The sequence below is a fragment of the Phasianus colchicus genome, chromosome 2 (assembly GCF_987193195.1).
Source record: "Phasianus colchicus chromosome 2, bPhaCol1.hap1.1, whole genome shotgun sequence".
In the NCBI taxonomy this organism is placed as follows: domain Eukaryota; kingdom Metazoa; phylum Chordata; class Aves; order Galliformes; family Phasianidae; genus Phasianus; species Phasianus colchicus.
This window is the reverse complement of record NC_143437.1, coordinates 7737173-7753622: the sequence shown is the minus strand read 5'-3', so window position 1 is coordinate 7753622 and position 16450 is coordinate 7737173. Positions and strand designations below refer to the sequence as shown.

The following is a 16450-nucleotide window of genomic DNA, read 5'->3' as shown; positions in this document are numbered from 1 at the left end:
TTTTTCCCCTCCTCCTTTTCAGTGTTCAAGTGCAGCAGGAACAGAAGGTGCTCCTGTTTCAAAAAAGCTCCAAAACACACTTCAGACATTACCACAAATTCAACATGAGCAACTCAGCCACCACTGGTTGGGTATCTCGCGTGCCAGCGTGCCTTCCTCCTGCTGCCTGAACTTTCTACCTTCACGTACGCACAGAACGCCTTCAAGGTTGACTTTTGTTCCCAATAATAAAGGCAATTTTTCAGAACTTCATTTCCTTGACTGCACACCTGAGAAGCAGCTACCTACTGTACTTATATACGGAGAAGAACCGCTCAGACCAAGGCGCATTAAACTGGAGGGACATTATTTGCTCACTTCCAGCCCTGACAACATCTGCTCTGCTCTGTCATGCATTTCACGTGGCGATGGGAGATCGAGAGAAACCCAACACTCCTGCAGGAGAAGTTTACCTTCTGCAGGGTTTATGCGTCCATCAAATAAAATACACCCACTGTACAAACGTAATTAAAGCCGGAAGCCAAACCCAGGTAATAAAACAACAACAACAAAAAAACCCTTAAACCTTTCAAACCTGACCATGTAAAACCAGAGCACAAAGGAGAACGACCTGAAGGGAGATGCACTTACTGTGAAGACATCATCGTCGCCGACCTCAGCCTCGTTGTGAAGCGTTGAAGAGGAAGTAGTAGACCCTAGAAATAAACAGTTTTTTAAAAAGTATGACACCTCCATGCAACTATTCCAATTGTTATTATTACCAGGCTGGTGAATGCTTGGAGGCTAACAACTTTATTTGTTGGATAGATGTAAAAAATGGCTTTTTTAGGAAGAAAAACCACCTGCTGTTAGCTGGGTTGGAAAGGTAAAATGTGAGAGTGTTTCTTGACATGTAACTACACGGCTGCCAGTGCTAATTAACTCTGCTAAAAATAGCAGTCAGCATTTCCAGTTGCAGAAGGCTTTCATTTCTGAAGAACGGTAAAGCTACGCGCTGATCGGCGCTTAGGGCCAGACCCTCAGCTGTCAAGAAACCACTCATGAGTTATTCCTCAAGAATGCTCTAAAACTGGGGCAGAAAAATTACTTTTTATTGAAAAACAAACCTTGCTTTGAAAAGGAAGTTTTTGATTTTTTTTTTCTTCGTGTAAATTAGCAAGTTATTAAATACAGTTAAACATCTCTGCTATCAGCTATTCGTCACAGAATCATCTTTCCCCATGTAAGCAATGTATCTGAAAGGAACTGAAATTCATAAAGCCATAAAAAAAGACTGAAAATACTTGCAACTGCCTCAAAAAGTGGGAAATTGTATTCTACATCTCTGGCCCATCATCTCTCCTCTCACCCCATGGGTGTCCCCTCGTTGAGATGCTTCATTATACTGGGTTGCAGCCACGCCACATCCCTAACTAGAATAGCTAAATGCTTTGTAGAACCTTCATTCTGGAAATTTTTCCTAAATAATGTACTTTATATAATGCTAAACTGTACCAGCCTTGGCTGCATTCAGCTGTGTAACCATGAAGACGTGCAGAGCCAAGTGTGGAAGCCCACTTAAACACTAAGTAATGTGAAAACATTCAAGCAGTTTGCTACATTAGCTTTAAAATAAAGAAATAAAAGATTAAAAAAATCTAGATTTTCTCTACAAAGCTGCCCGGGATTACTGTACTTGTGCACAAAACTTACAGACTTTCAAAGCAACACAAAATAATCTACTGGATAGAGCAGTGATTTCATGAAATGAAGCTTCAGATGCACAGTTTGCCCTGCTTAATATTACCTGCTGAATTTGATGAAGCAAACAAAAAAACGAACAGCAAATGAAAGCCAAGGCCTGACACTGTGTGTGCACGTGCCAGTGATTGTTTTTCATTCAGAAAGCCTTATTTGGAAGTTAAGTAGGAGCACATTCATGAGGATCAGTCTGTGCTGTTAATGTGATAAATATAGAGTTGCTGATTTTGAAGTATCTGAGATGCAGAGGAACTTGGTTTTAAATACTTCCACTGTAAAATGGATCAAAAAGAGAAGAATAGGAGTTGCCATCCATGTACTGGGTGCATCTCCAAAATACTGCTCGATACAACTGAGCTAAAATCTTTAAATGTTGCTTGGCCATGCGTCATTTCTATAAAATGTCACTTTTGTGAATCAAAATGCTTCCCGGTTTTAGCAAGCAGGAAGAAAGCAGAGGGTCAGCCATGATTTGTTCAGGTCAATAAACAAACAGGAAAAAGCAAATGGCCAGTAGTTGAAAAGATCCTTCCTCAAAGCAGGAAAGAGCCATGGAGGATTAATTCCCACTCTGTACCTATCACTTACATGGTAAAGCAAGGACAGGGCACTGAGCCCCTGCATAAAGAGGGATGGCTAAAAATCAGAGAATCAATTTTCATGTAAATAAAATCAAGTAGTATTGGGTTATAGCTGTATTATGACTGATTGCAGCGAGCTGTGAAGAGGAAGAATTTATGACCTCTTCAAAGCATGGGCAATTCAAATGCATTTTTAAAGAATTACCAAAAAAAACCCCCAACAAACAACAAAGTCTTCAAGCACAGCCATTCAGCCAAGCGGACACAGACAAAAGTAATTACTGCAAAAACAAAACAAAGTTTTAATTCAGCTTCGTGCAGGAATTCATCCTCTGCTGATTTAACAAAGACTCAGTGTAAGTGGGTTCGGCTACACATAAAGGCGAGCCTGGGCTGTTGTTGTCCCTATCACGAAAGCACAGCCTATCAAAAAAGCAGTCATAACCACACAACAACAAACGGGTGAGATCCCGGCAGATCAGATCAGACAGGATGAAAGAGTTCTTAGGCTTACATCCCTTCTCTCCTTAAGGAATGAAGAGACACAGCTCTCTGAAGTGAGCCTGCCTGGCACGCCTGGAAGCACCAAAGAGATTGCCAAGCCCAAGGACTGATATTCAACCCTGACATCTTCCCATCTCCTTGCTTTGAACACACTTCAAGTTTCCACTCGCCCTGGTACCTTCAATGAGGTCCTCGATGGCTTTCCTCACGCCTCTGTCAAAGGCTCGAGCGTCGGCGGGGCTCTGAAAAGTGAGCCCGAACTTCCTGTTGTCCACTTTCCAGTGGTGGAAGGTCGGGTTCGCCTTGGTGTACACCAGGTCCTTCTTCACGAAGCACTCTAGCACCACCTGGGAAAAGGAGAGGAGCAAAGTCACTTTTCCCATACCAAGGACACAGATGTCACCACTTCAGCCTCAACCAGCGCCTTCCTCTCCCCAAAAGCAAGCCAAGTCATGATTCGCGCTATGCTGGTAGAGAGCACATCCTTCCCTACTAAATTATGACTAATAAACACCAGATCCTTTAATTGTTCTCATAAGCATCACACATTCATCGTTTTATTAGGCTTTGAGTAGGTACTTTTTGCTGGGGCAGATTTAGGAGGTGCCATTACACTCCCCCACTTCTCTTTCCTCCCTCGTGCCCAGCAACGCTGCTGTGCCAAAAATCATTTCTAGGGTGATGCTCAAGGAGAACAGAAACAGCTTTTAAGTCTTACCCTGTTTCCCCCAAACCATAAGCATTGCTTGAAAATAATGTTTTAAAAAAAAAAAAGCACCCGAAGCAAAACAGTAACGCAAAAGATGAGCTGCACTTTAAACAGCTTTAAAACACCAGAACTTTTGAAAGCAAGGCCATTTCCATCTCAAATGATATATATACACTTTTTCCCAAGCACTCAGCTTCCTGAGCCTGTGTGGGGAGCCTATTTTTAAGCCAGCCCATCTCTTCCTAAGAGTGGATTTCAGAAGAATCGAATATATAAAAATGCGGTAACAAAATACAACAGCTAAACCAGACTCTGCAAAAAAGGAAGAGGCTTTATTAATTTGCTTTGTACGGGAAAGGAAAGTGTCTTTTTTTTTTTTTTTCCTCCAGCTAAACAGCTACCAGAAGAAACCGAGTGCGTCAATTCATAAGAGACAACTTGTCTTCATATTCTCACCCTGCTTGTTCGAACCTTGAGCAGCACGCAGCATAAATAATTCATTGCCATTTTTAAAGTCTTGCGCTGCATTACTCAGTGCAATGTGACTGGCTTCATGGATTCTTTACACTTCAATTCACTTCTCACATAGCCCTGCTAGATGTGAGAAAAACGCAGGCCTTTTCTCAAGGAATCAGAGGGGGGTTCTTTGCACACGGATGTTGAAAATTTACCTGCTCGTGGCAGCATGACGGCTGGACAGTGAGAGATGGCAACTCAACAGCCTTCTAGATGAGGATGGGATTGCTTCGTAAATTTGGCTCTATCTGTACATGCCTTTTTTATTTTTATTTTTTAAATCTTGCACAAGAACACAATAGCATCAGATACGGGATAATTCTCATTATAAGAACAGACAAAAGTTGAATTAGGTTCTATTACCAGTTTGTCTTTCTGCCTTTCACCATGGATTAGAAATCCACTTCTTCCATTGCCCTCTGGGTACGTGACCTTGCAGACGCCAACTCTACTGAGGCCGCCTCCTTCTTGCGGCAGCCATCCCCCACTGGAGTCATCTCGGGTCATAACCACAGCTTTGACTCGCACAATATAGCTGTCACTGCAATGGCAACAAAACAAAACAGAACCTTTTGTGAGCATCACACATTCTCAGGGTGTTTTTCTTGAGGGCGGTATTTAGGCAGCACCGATCCGATCGCAGTGCATTTGCAGAGCTTGTGGCCAAGATGGAAATCCGCCTCTGCAACGCGTGGTCTTGAGTGCTCAAGACCCCCATAGTGAAGAGACCCACCAAACGACAAGGAACGGCTCCACTGAGTTTCCCAATGTCAACACAGACATCAAACAAGCCGTGGTATGCCATTAGAGATGGGAACGAGGAGAGCAGGACGAGCCAAGTGGAGCCCCAAGGCTAACACCCACATGGTACGTGTAAGGGAATTGGTCTCCACAGCGGTGGAAAAACCATGGAGCTCACACAACCAGGAACTCAAGGGAGCCAAACAGAGCCTGGAAGATGGCCCACAGAAATTCCCCCATAACCACGACAGCATTGCAGTAAAAACACAACTGTGACTCCAGCTAGTACCTCAGATGGAAGGAAACAAGAATCACCTCAGCTCAGGTCATCAGGACCATGAGAACAACGCCATACTCTTAAAAGAAGCTCCACCAGCTCTTTGAAGGGCTTTCAAAGGCAGTACATCATAAGCTCACAACAACAAATTTCTGGAAGAAAATGCTCATCATGAAAGGTCAAAAAGAGTCTCTACCATGGGGGCATCTACATCTACCTCCAGTCCCCCAGGGGTGCTCCTCGGGAGGGAAAAGCTCAACCTGCACCCATTTGGAGGACAGATCAAGAAGTGCAAGGGGACTTGCCTGGGGCCAACCTCCTGCAGCAGGGCCAATCTGGCAAAAAACACCCTGAAGTTCCCTCTTTGCCCATTTTATTTTATAGATGCTCCTTCCTTCTTGCTGTACCAACACAATGAAGGCTGCTAACCTCTCAGCACAGCACACACACACGCTTAAATTTTATCTCTATTGCTCTGAGGACTTTGAGCAGTACGATAGGAAACTTTCAGAACACTCAGATATGCTACCTGCACTGCACTTGGCACGTGCCATGCACTCTCAGAACCAAGAAACTAGGTTTTTAACAATATTTCTGATCTGAGTCCTCAACACAGTGTTCTGGTACAGGAAATGAGGCAAGCATGCCTACAGAGGTATCCAGTTACCTTTGCATTTCCTAGACTTCATCCATGGCAACTTTAATCCCTTGGCTTCCCGATGCTCAGAATTGAGTAAAACTCTCCAGCTGATTTCCTACAGTGTAAAACCTGAGCTGCTTCCATCCAGGATAACTTCTCTTCTTCTGTGTACCTTTCCCTTGGTCTATATAGATAAAGAACAAATAAAAACAACCATGCCTTTCTGCCTCAACCATCTCCTGTCTTCCAAGGCTCAGCTTTGGTCTTGTTTTTACACTGATTCCTCAGACTTCTGGAGAAGTCCCGTTAAATTTCAAGCTTTCTTCTGAGGTAAAAGGCTTTAAATACAACCATCCTTCCCATCCACCTGCAAAAGCCATCCAGACAAACTGCTGCTCCTTCAACCAGGCTTGAAAATTGCCACCTGCAATGCAGCTTTGTGTATCATTTACTACCCCAAAGGGAGCCCCTGGCTGTCCCAGAAGTAATGCTGTCTTCAGTTACTTTGCTGCAGAAATCATCCACTTAAAGGGGGAAAAAACCATAAATCAAGAAATCAGGAGTTACTTAGTACTTTGTAATTTCCACCAATAATTTGCACTTCTCATTTCTCTATGCTCCCAGTTATTTTTGCATACTGGTGGACACCTATGTGTATAACTTAGTTGCTCTGATCAAAACGCTGCCCATTATAACCACACTGTGATGGGGCACTAAGCCATCAGCTTTTCATTTTCCCATCCAGGCTGATACCACAACCTACAGCTCTTTTACAGCCTCTGCCATCAGGACCACCAATTTTATCCATGTGCCCAACATTTGCGTGGCCAGATACGACACCAATTCTCCCAGTTTGAAGAGCCACTTCCTATCAAGCAAGGAAAGCTAGTTTCCATCCCCTATCACAGCAAGAAGACCTCTGCCCCTTATTAGAAAAGGACCTTGTCCTGCAGAAGGGTTTGCCTTTGGCAAGGTAAGCAGGGTGCAGCTCTGGCTCCATTCATATAATCGCATGGCACACTTTGCTACGTGATCAAGTTATTGGTGACACTGCACTACCCTCGGAGCTTGGACCCACTCTTATTGGGCTCCAGCCACAGACACACATTTCCTAATGTGTGATTGATGCCAAGGGACTTAGGAAAATATAAGAAAAAAAGGAAAAGTGAAGGTTAGGGCTTGACAGAGTGGTGCAGTCACTAGATCAGCACTCAGAAGGTGCACAATGAATTTTCAAGGCTTCCCTCAATGCAAAATCTTGTCTTCAGTTTCCATCCATAAGCCTAGAATAGGCAACACTCCTTTCCTTCATACCAGTGTTGATAAATGCTAGAGAGGTATTCAAATATTTCAGGTCCATATACGGACCTTGCTTCCTTTGCACAGAAGCTGTTTATTTTCCTTGAGATTTAACTTTATGAGAACACACCAAAGCTCTGACTACTTGCAAGCCATCAACTTCTCCCAAGCTCAGGACCAGCCTGCAGAATCCAGGGCACCCTGCTGGCTTGGAGCACCATGAAGTGAAGCAATCACACTGAAGCCCGCCCCATGCACTTTCTGATGACAGCCAGGCAATTCAGCTATTCCAGAATGTGCAGCAACAAGGTGGTGAAAATATTTGGCTTGTTTCTGTTAAAGAAATACTGTCACTAGGGTTAGATAATGCATATCTTTCAGTTAGAAGCAAAACAGCTGAGAATCCAGCATTAGCCTTAGTTCCCCTCACTTTACTGGCCTGCATGCTACGCCTTTCAGGCAAACTATTCTTAATTATGCTCTTAAATGGAGTCCTTTGCTATCTTAACCCTACAGATTTGTCTTCAGCAGCGTTAAGAGTTGCAGAGGAAAGCATCTGCAGATCACCCAGCTGCATGGCAGCTGGCCAGCTGCTGCCGGGGCTGTCTCAGGTTGTTAGATGGCTCCACCCAGAACAAAAACCATAATGAACCCAGGGAGGAAAGGTAGAGCAGCAGGCCACGTGCTGCTTTTATTGGAAAGGAAGGGGAACCCTTTAAAAATTATAGCTTGTGGACGTGCATATGTATGTAGAAAAATATATTTTAAAAAAATTGTGTAATTGCTGCTCTGAAGGATACGGAAAGTTCTCCTAAACATGAAGTGTCTCAATGATTATCCATACACCAGCTTTTTCAAGGGATTCGTGCATCTAAGAGACTGACCATAGTGACAGGGAATAGCAGTGCTTTCCTGCAGCGTGCTAGAACTGCTTGGTGCAGTGCAGCCAGCACTGTCTATTGAAGTCTATGGTACTTAAACAACTGCAATGCAGCAAGGCCAATGGGGAAAAAGCCTTGAGCCTCGTTAAACATCTGGCTTTGACCCAGTGGCGAGTAACTCCTTTGTCTGGCGGGTGGGAACTGCACCTGTCAGGTATGAGGATGGAAGAATAAGATGTCTGGGCCTAGCCTTCTCCTACAAGCACTTCCAAACACTTGCTGTAATTTTATAGCATATTTTTTCAGAAGGTGACAATTCTTCTCTAGCAAGGCTGGTCAAGCAGAGCATAAACTCACTAACTTCCACAGAATTATAAAGGCTGGAGAAGACCTCCAATATCAAGTCCAACCGTCAACCCATCACCACTTTGCCCAATAAACTTGAGACATGACTGTCCTACCATTGGCATGGCAGCATGAGTTGGTGCCCTTGGCCACTGCACTTGAACAAAGGAAGAGTCAATGAAGTTGAAGGAACATCCATACTGATGAGGAGAAAAACTTAATTACTCACTGGACCTTATCACCACAAGATTTTCTGACGCCAACTACAAGGATGTATCTGAGGAATATCATCTCTCAAATTCCATGCCAATGCCTCCTCAGTACTTTCTCCCCTCTTGGCCTTCCAGCTTGCAAAGCCACGAGATCTTCACGTCTCAGGCAGAATGGTAACCACCACACATCAAAGGTCCAACCTGATATTTATTTTCCACCCCAACTGCCTTCATTCTTAATTCCCATTCATGTTCCTACAGCAGACCATGTCCATCATGGTCCCTATCCTCCTCCATACTTCCATCACCACCTGCAGACATCCCACTGGAGAGCTCAGGTGTGCCTCTATGCTGGACAGATACCAGCAGGCAGCAAGCAGCAGCAGCACTAAGCTCTCTTCCACCAAACAAGCACTGAAAGGGTTTCAAAATTCAAACTCTTGTCTTTAACACTTCCACATTCTCACCAATTCTCATGCAAATAGGGCACCACCTATCTCACCATGACAAACTATCATTTCTGGAGCCCAGTCTTCTTGATTTAAAGCTTGCTTGGTTCTTGAACCTTCTAGCAAGGATGAAATAGCCACAGATTACAACTGCTATCTTCCTCTCAAAACCACAAGGCAACTCTTTGTCAGAAAAAAAAAAAAAAAAAAAAAAAGAGCATTTTCAGCACACAGAGCTACAGCAAAATAAAGTTTGATATTTCAGTACCATTTACCTGCAGGTCTGACACTTTTTCATTAAAATATCAGCAAGAAAAAATGCCATCTGTGCCATTTTGACCAAACCCAATGTTAAAGTGGAACCTGTATAAAAGCCATGAAAAATCTGCCCAGTTTCAATACAAGGTTATCCATCTCAGGACTTGATGATCTTTAAGGTCTTTTCCAACATGAGTGATCCTACAATTCTATTCTATGACGGGATTTCACAGTGTGTGCCCAGAAAGTTGTTCTTGTGCTCCTCACTGCATCACATCACAACTGCAGCACCGCTGCAGAACTGATCTCCAGTATCCTGTCGTTCAAATCCAGCGCTGACAGAATAAAAAGTTGCTCAAAGCAAGAATAGGAGATCTCAGCACACCTCTCTCCAGCACTGCTTGCCCAGTCCTGCAGCACACGTGTCCTGCGGCACTTTACCTTGCGTTAAGCTCACAGTCTCTCCTTCAGGACATTTCTCTCTCTAAACAGGACGAGAGTATTTCACGGGGATTTAATACTACCATTCAGCTTCCCCCTGAAACCAGAAAGGGCTGTTCTTCTCCAACACCATGCGCTATGACAACTCACACCTACAGCAAAGCTGCTGAACCCAGCTCGGCAGCACACTTGGCTTGTATGCTGATCCACCATTTCAGGAAAAGAAAAAAGGAAAGAAAAAAAAGAGGAAAAAGGATCATATTAACTCCAATCATATCACTAGCCACAGCCGTGCCCTGTGCTGCAGGCAGCAAGGCAGGAGGAGGGGGAAAATCCTGCCCTAAAGGAAACAGAATTTGGAAATCACCGCCAGCCAGCTCAGGGAAGTTACATGACACACACAGTGCTATGTGCACGTCCCATTAAGCACTCTTGGTGTTACGTGACTTTATTCAGTGCTGAGGGTACCTTTTGGTTTGATTTCTTGTTCTTTACTGCCTTTCTGGGTCTCCATAAAGGCAGAACAAAGACTGGCTGCATTTGGGCTGAGGCCCCAGTTTGCTTTCAGCCCTGCAGCACAGCTCAAAAGCTCATAAAAACCTTCCTAGTAAAGACTAATAGCAGTTTTGTTTGTTTGTCTTCAGAGGGAAAAGGACTTCTGAAAAACCAAGACACCTGCAACACCCCAGCCACCCACCTCCGTGCTTCCCTCCAGCAACAAGGCAGCAGCCAACAAAGCAGCCCTTTCACTGCGACCCTTGTTCAGCACTGATGTGGGATTTCATTTAGCTTACGAGAAACAGCTCCATCCTGCTTGTGCAGACCAGGACCCCTGCAAACTGAGACCTGGCCTTGGCTCCAAAGGGCTCCAAAACCTCACATGCAGGCTTTTGTCTTTGTGGTGAAACTTTCCAATGAGAGAATAGCACTTCTGAGCCGGGGGAAACCTTCTCCAAATCCCTACAGCTCTCTTTCCCAATGGATTACTGAACAACCCTCAGCTTTGTAGGGCAGCGGGTTTGCCAGTGATTGCAAAATTGCCTTCAAAATCATTCAAAGGATCAGTCAGTCATTACAGCTGCCCATGGCAGAAGCTCTCGGAAAGTTGTAAGGAAGAGAAAGACAAGAAAAATCACTTTGTTAAAGTATGCTGTTGGAATAATTCACCCTGTGGCACACTGAACAGGCGTGCAGCACACACAAAAGCTGCACACCCAAGTCCTACTACTTTCATGCAAGGGTACAAAATATTAACAGATTCCAAGCAAAGCTAATTAGTATTATCATTTACTGTAATGAGAAAGGAAGTTATTGCATGACAGATGGTATTTGTTTTATATCACATGCAAGATAAGCAAAAAGCACACAGGAGTCTGGCCAGCCAAACAGGTAGTTGCAGGAGATCTGTATCCTGAAATGATTCTTTTAAAGCCACAATCAATTTCTATCTTGATTTTTTTCTAATATATACTGATCATTTACAATTACAAACATCCTACATGAGGTAATGAATGCTATTTAGTAAATACAACAAATAAAACTAACAAGTGCAGCAACTGTATTTCACCTTTCTAAGTTTTATCACACTCTTTATTCTATAAAATGAGACTAGGGTTTTGATACTGCTTCCCTAAAGCCCCAGGAGCAATGTCACTGACCAATCTATTAGACTGATGCACAAGACCTCACTACCTCCACGTGACCCCATTCCCCTGCCACATCGCAGACAGCTGTGACAGCAGTGGTGATGCCAAATGTGGCATCCTGCTCCTCTTGTGCCAGCATGTTTCACACATTAAGTGATACCAGCACCATTGCTGCCACATAACTGTGTGAATAACAAAAAGCACGTGTGAGGAGTAAGAAGGATGTGAAGCTTTTTTTTTTTTTTTTTTTTTTAAACTCTTGCTACGTAAATACACTAACAAAAAGCCATTCTTAATCATGGAATCAATCACAGAATCAATCAAAGAATGCCCCAACTCCTTTCATGGGCAGGGCTGCCCTCCTACCTGGCCTTGGGCACCTCCAGGGATGGGGCACCACAGCTCTGGGCAGCAGTGCCAGGGCCTCACCACCCTCTGAGTAAAGATCTTTTTCCTGACATCTAATGTAAATCTATCCTCTTAACGTTATTCTCCCTTGCCCTGTAACTATCAGACCACGTAAGAAGTCAGTCCCATTCCTGCCCGTAAGCTTCCTGCTATAAGCTTAACTACAAGCATGCACACCCTGCTTGCGTTGCACCTCTTTTTAGTCCTTCCTACCCCCAATAAACATCCATGGAGAGAGGCAGCAAGCAAGGGAAGTGGCTTCCCTAGCAGTATCCATTTCCTTCTCAATTACTGATGTGCATTAACCGTTAGCCCTGCCAAAACGATACAGGTCCATAGGAGAAAGCCTGCACTCCATAGAAGCTGTACATATACACTGACAAACCACATGCTGATCCAGAAATGATTCAGGAGGCAGATGGGAGGAGGAGGAGGAGGAGGAGGAGAAAGAAGAAAAAAGATTTTGAAAAAGCAACGAGGTGCCACAAGGGAACACACAGACCTGCAGGGGGATGCCATTTCCTCTACATCTTGCCCCCGGGTCGCTGCATTTCACCATTGCTGCAGAGCCCAGCTGGAGGCTGTCGGGTGGCTTCCTCTGCATGATTCAGCCTCCTCGTTCTCTGCCTCCTGGACAGATGTGCAGGGCCGTGCCGGCTGATTCATCCCCCAGCCATCCCTCGCCCTACGCTCCTGCTGCACCATTACTCACTGGCAACATCCTTCTGCTTGCAGCGTGCTGAACGGCCAAAGATCCCTGCTTCCCCACCCTGGTGATAGGCTATAAGATATAATAATAATAAAAAGTAAATAAATCAAACAACGGCGACATGGCTGTCATAAAGCAGTAAGAGCAGCCAGGGCTGTCACAAGCCATGCCAGACCCTGAGGCATGTCACTGATGCCTCCAGAATGGCAAACAGGTCCAAAGTCAAGTGCAGGTGTTACCCTAGACACACTTTATACCCCTAAAGTTTCTTCAAAAGGCTGGGACCAGCCCCGCAGAAGCTTTTGGAGAGCTCACCCAATGGCCCCCAAGTTTTGCAGTCATCCTTGATTTTTCTCTGTGCTTTACAGCAAGAAACATTGCTCAAAATCCTCTCAGCACAAGCTGCATGGGCAAAAATTGGGACACTGAGGCTGTGAAACCAGCTTTGAAAAATACTCTCCTGATCCACAGCACAAGAAGGATGCAGAACTGTTGGATGGTGCCCTGGGCAGCCTGACCCAGTATTTGGAAACCTTGCTCATGGTAGGGGGTTTGGAACTAGGTGATCAAACCATTTTTGGTTACCCAAACCATTTTTGGTTACCCAAACCATTCTATGACTCTATGAACTAACTCACTGTGCTGCTCTCCCAGCTCTGTAGCAGTGCTGCTGTTACCCTCAGATGCTCCATGCAGCAAACACCAGCTCTGTCCTCAGCTGCCGCCAGCCAGAATTCAGCATATGAGCTCAAAGCGAGTCAGCCAGAAAAAGAATTAAACAAAGATGCCTTACCCTTTTTGCTGCAAGCCCAGTTTCTAAAGTTTTTCTCTCAAGGGACGAGGGAAGATGAAATTAGCCTCCCAGTGTAAGACAAAATTATCTCTGAATAAACCATGTTGTAATCATGTTTTTGAAACAGCAGCTCAAGTACTGACATCTCCTTGGTATTTGCTCATTTTCTTGTCTTCCTACTTTTTGTTTTTTTTAAGAGGTCCTCTTAAAAACTCACAATGCAGCATGGAGTCAAGCCACGACTTGGGTTTTCTCTGCAAAGTCACTTGCATGTTGTGCATGGATCAGGGGTAACATGGGAAAAACAGTGTGAAAATACAACACATGGAAAAGCTCCCTTTTATCATCAAGACAGCACGCTCAACTCGTGGCTGCAACCAACACTGTGACCTCGCATTCCCTCTGCACAAAGTGAGTGCAACAAGCAAGAAGCAGCAGCACCTAATTCAGTTCACCTTGAGCTCAGTTCCCAAGAGCCTTCTCCAAATGGATGCCAGTATCAAGTCACAAGGTGTTTGTAAGCATAATCTGAATCACTGGCTGGCTTCTTACTTTTGCAAGGATTCTTTAAACTTAAGGCTGAGCTAACAAACCTCCAAGTGTGTCAGTGCTGGTGCACTTTCTTTTTTTTCCTTCTTCCTTCTCCCTTGAGTTCCACGCTCTCCAAAACCACCTCAGCACGCCTATTGCTGCTATCTCAGTGCTACAGTGAAACATCCTCCAGTGCTTCTGTGTGTTTCCTGGTTTGGACCGGTGAGCAACTGCTGTGATACGGGAACATTTTCCCCAGTTTCAAGCGGGATGCACGCTGCTGCAGGCTTCTGCTGTTAGCAAACATTGCAACCAGAGAGCCAACAAGGCTGCGGATCTGTTTCCTGCTGCCTCCCAGCCAACTGTGAGCACAGTTCAAAGAGCCGAGACCATGCTTGGAGCAAGAGGAGCTGCTAGAGAAACTGCAATTCGGAGGATGAAATCCCCTCAGCCTGCTGGAGCCAGTCCTAACAGACTGACCTTCAGCAGCACGCGGTCAGCACAGCACACAGGACCAAGCCCCAGCAATTCACTAACCCAGCAAGAAGTCACTCCATGTGAGGCACAAAGGAGGTTGTTTTTCTCCATTTCTGAAGCTTAAAACAAACAAACAAACCAGCAAAACCAAGACTTGATAAACACGTTCAGTGTAGCTTTTTTTCTTTTCTTTGTCTAGCACTTCAGACCGACCCAGTTCATTCACACCACCCTTGTTGTCTACAACACTGTTTTAAATCCAGCCTTCATCCAACTTGTGCTAGAGAAGAGGAAACAAAAACGCAGCAGAAAGAGACACCACTGAAAGAGCAGCCAGAAAGGTCTACTTCCAGCTGCAGCGTGGCAAATCCCATATGTATAAGAAACACTAAAGTCTCACAGACTCGTCCAGATTGCAGTCAAGGAATGTGCTGGGGATAGACAACCCACAAATGTCCATTTCCGAGCACAGAATGGCTTGGAAGAGACCTTGAAGACCATGCAGTTCCAACACCCTGCTGTGGGTAGGGTTGCCACCCACTGGATCAAGTTGCTCCATGACACAGCTTGTCTCTGCTTAAACATTTATCAATATAGAGTTCACACAAATATTAAGTATCACCAGACACGATACTTTCCTAATGCAAACACATCCCAACTACTGCAACAAACCTACAAAAAGACTGCAGCATTTAAGCTGGAGGACTACACGCATCCCTTCAGCATCGGATCACTGCACCCACATTCATAAAACAGGGAGATGCTACTTAGGCATGGCAATACAGAAGCTGCATTTCTGCTTCACCCTGTACAAACCAAGGAAGTTCTCTATTCAGATTGGTTGAAACACAATTTACAACTTGCAATGCCAACTCTTCTTTTCTGCAAATCCTAACTTTCTTGAGAATTGCTAGTAAAACCCCAAATCTTCCTCCTCTAAGTGCAAAAAAAAAAAAAAAAAGCCCCCAAACAAACAAACAAAAAACTTAGTTCAGGAGCAATATCCTTTTTACATCCACGGTTTGTGTCTGAATTTATGTTTTTCTTGTACCAGGGCTGACATCTCACAGGCTGAACAGGCAGCAGAGCTCAACAGCCAACTCTTCTCAGTGCTCCCAAGAGCAAGCTGATGCTTTATAGAGTTAGGAGAAGATGTCTGACACAATTCTGCCTTGACTTTTAGCAGCACAGGAACTATTTTATTGCTAATTTAGGACTGCTATGTCTACCATTAACTATCTGTAACCTTTCTGATGGCTTTATGTCCTAGAGCAGCCAGCAGTTTTTCACCAATTCTTTCGATTTCCTCCAGCCAACTCCATGCATCTCTTAACTTCTACTTTGCTCTCACCGCAGTTTGCTTTCCTGTTCACATTTCTGCCTTTGCTTCCCTTGCAAAGCAAAATGTGCTTGAAAAAAACAAACGTTTCCTCAAGTGGTGTGCCTGCCTTCCACTGCTGTCCTCAGCACAGCCCCATTTTGGGTCCTATGTAACAGCTTAGTACTTCCAACAGGGTGTTTTAACGGGCAGCTGCTTTCAATGCTGTGAGATGCAGTGGTGGGGAGTGCCAGCAGAAAACATCATACGTGAGAAACACATTGCTGACGTACAGCAGGATAAGACATCAGACAAGACTGCCTCAGTGTAATCGTCTGCCATTCTGAGGGATAAGGATGAGTTGTCCAACATGCTGCACCTTCCTATTTTCATGCTAATTTCTTTCACAAGGAAGATCTGGATAAGTCTTCAGGAGTTCCTTGACATAGCTGAAGCTGACTGAAGTCTCCAGTAGTCTTCCAGCAGAGCAGATGATGGAGAAGCTTCAGTATTTGGAGTGCAGTGAGTATCAGCTGGGGGCTGCAGTCTCCATCTCCTGGGTTTAGTGGTGAATACCAGATGACCAGTGCCCTACAGAGCACTGAAATATAGTACGCTTTGGAAACAACAACTAACAGCTTATGCCAGTCTAGTCAACAAGCTGCACCTCTAAGCATGCTGAACCCTCAGAAGTCTAACAACATCAAAACAAAACAAGAGAACAGTGGAGAAAAGCAACACGAGCTTCCTGTTGAAAACCTTAATAAAAAGGTATTTACCTCTAATCTTCGGGCAAATACTCTGCTGACCCCCCAGTAAACTATGCAAGTAAGGAAGGGAGGGCGAAGACACAATCTGATTTTTTTCTTTCCAAGTTCCCACTTGTTTTTCAGTTTCTCAAGCTGTGTTACAGCCACTCGACGTGTGTGCAGCAGATGATAATGGAACCACAAGCGTTTATCTGACTCCACCACA

The 16450-nt window shown here is 44.5% G+C and overlaps 1 protein-coding gene across 1 annotated transcript in view; it reads right to left on the bottom strand.

Annotated features, from left to right (window-relative positions):
- Positions 1-16450, bottom strand: part of SPRED2 (sprouty related EVH1 domain containing 2) — a 51328-nt gene that overhangs the window by 18690 nt on the left and 16188 nt on the right. The window contains exons 2-4 of the mRNA XM_031599463.2: positions 4414-4591; positions 3004-3172; positions 631-695 (exon numbers count right to left, since the gene is read on the bottom strand). Of these exons, the coding sequence (XP_031455323.1) occupies positions 631-695; positions 3004-3172; positions 4414-4591 (412 nt within the window). The remainder of the gene's footprint in view (positions 1-630; positions 696-3003; positions 3173-4413; positions 4592-16450) is intronic.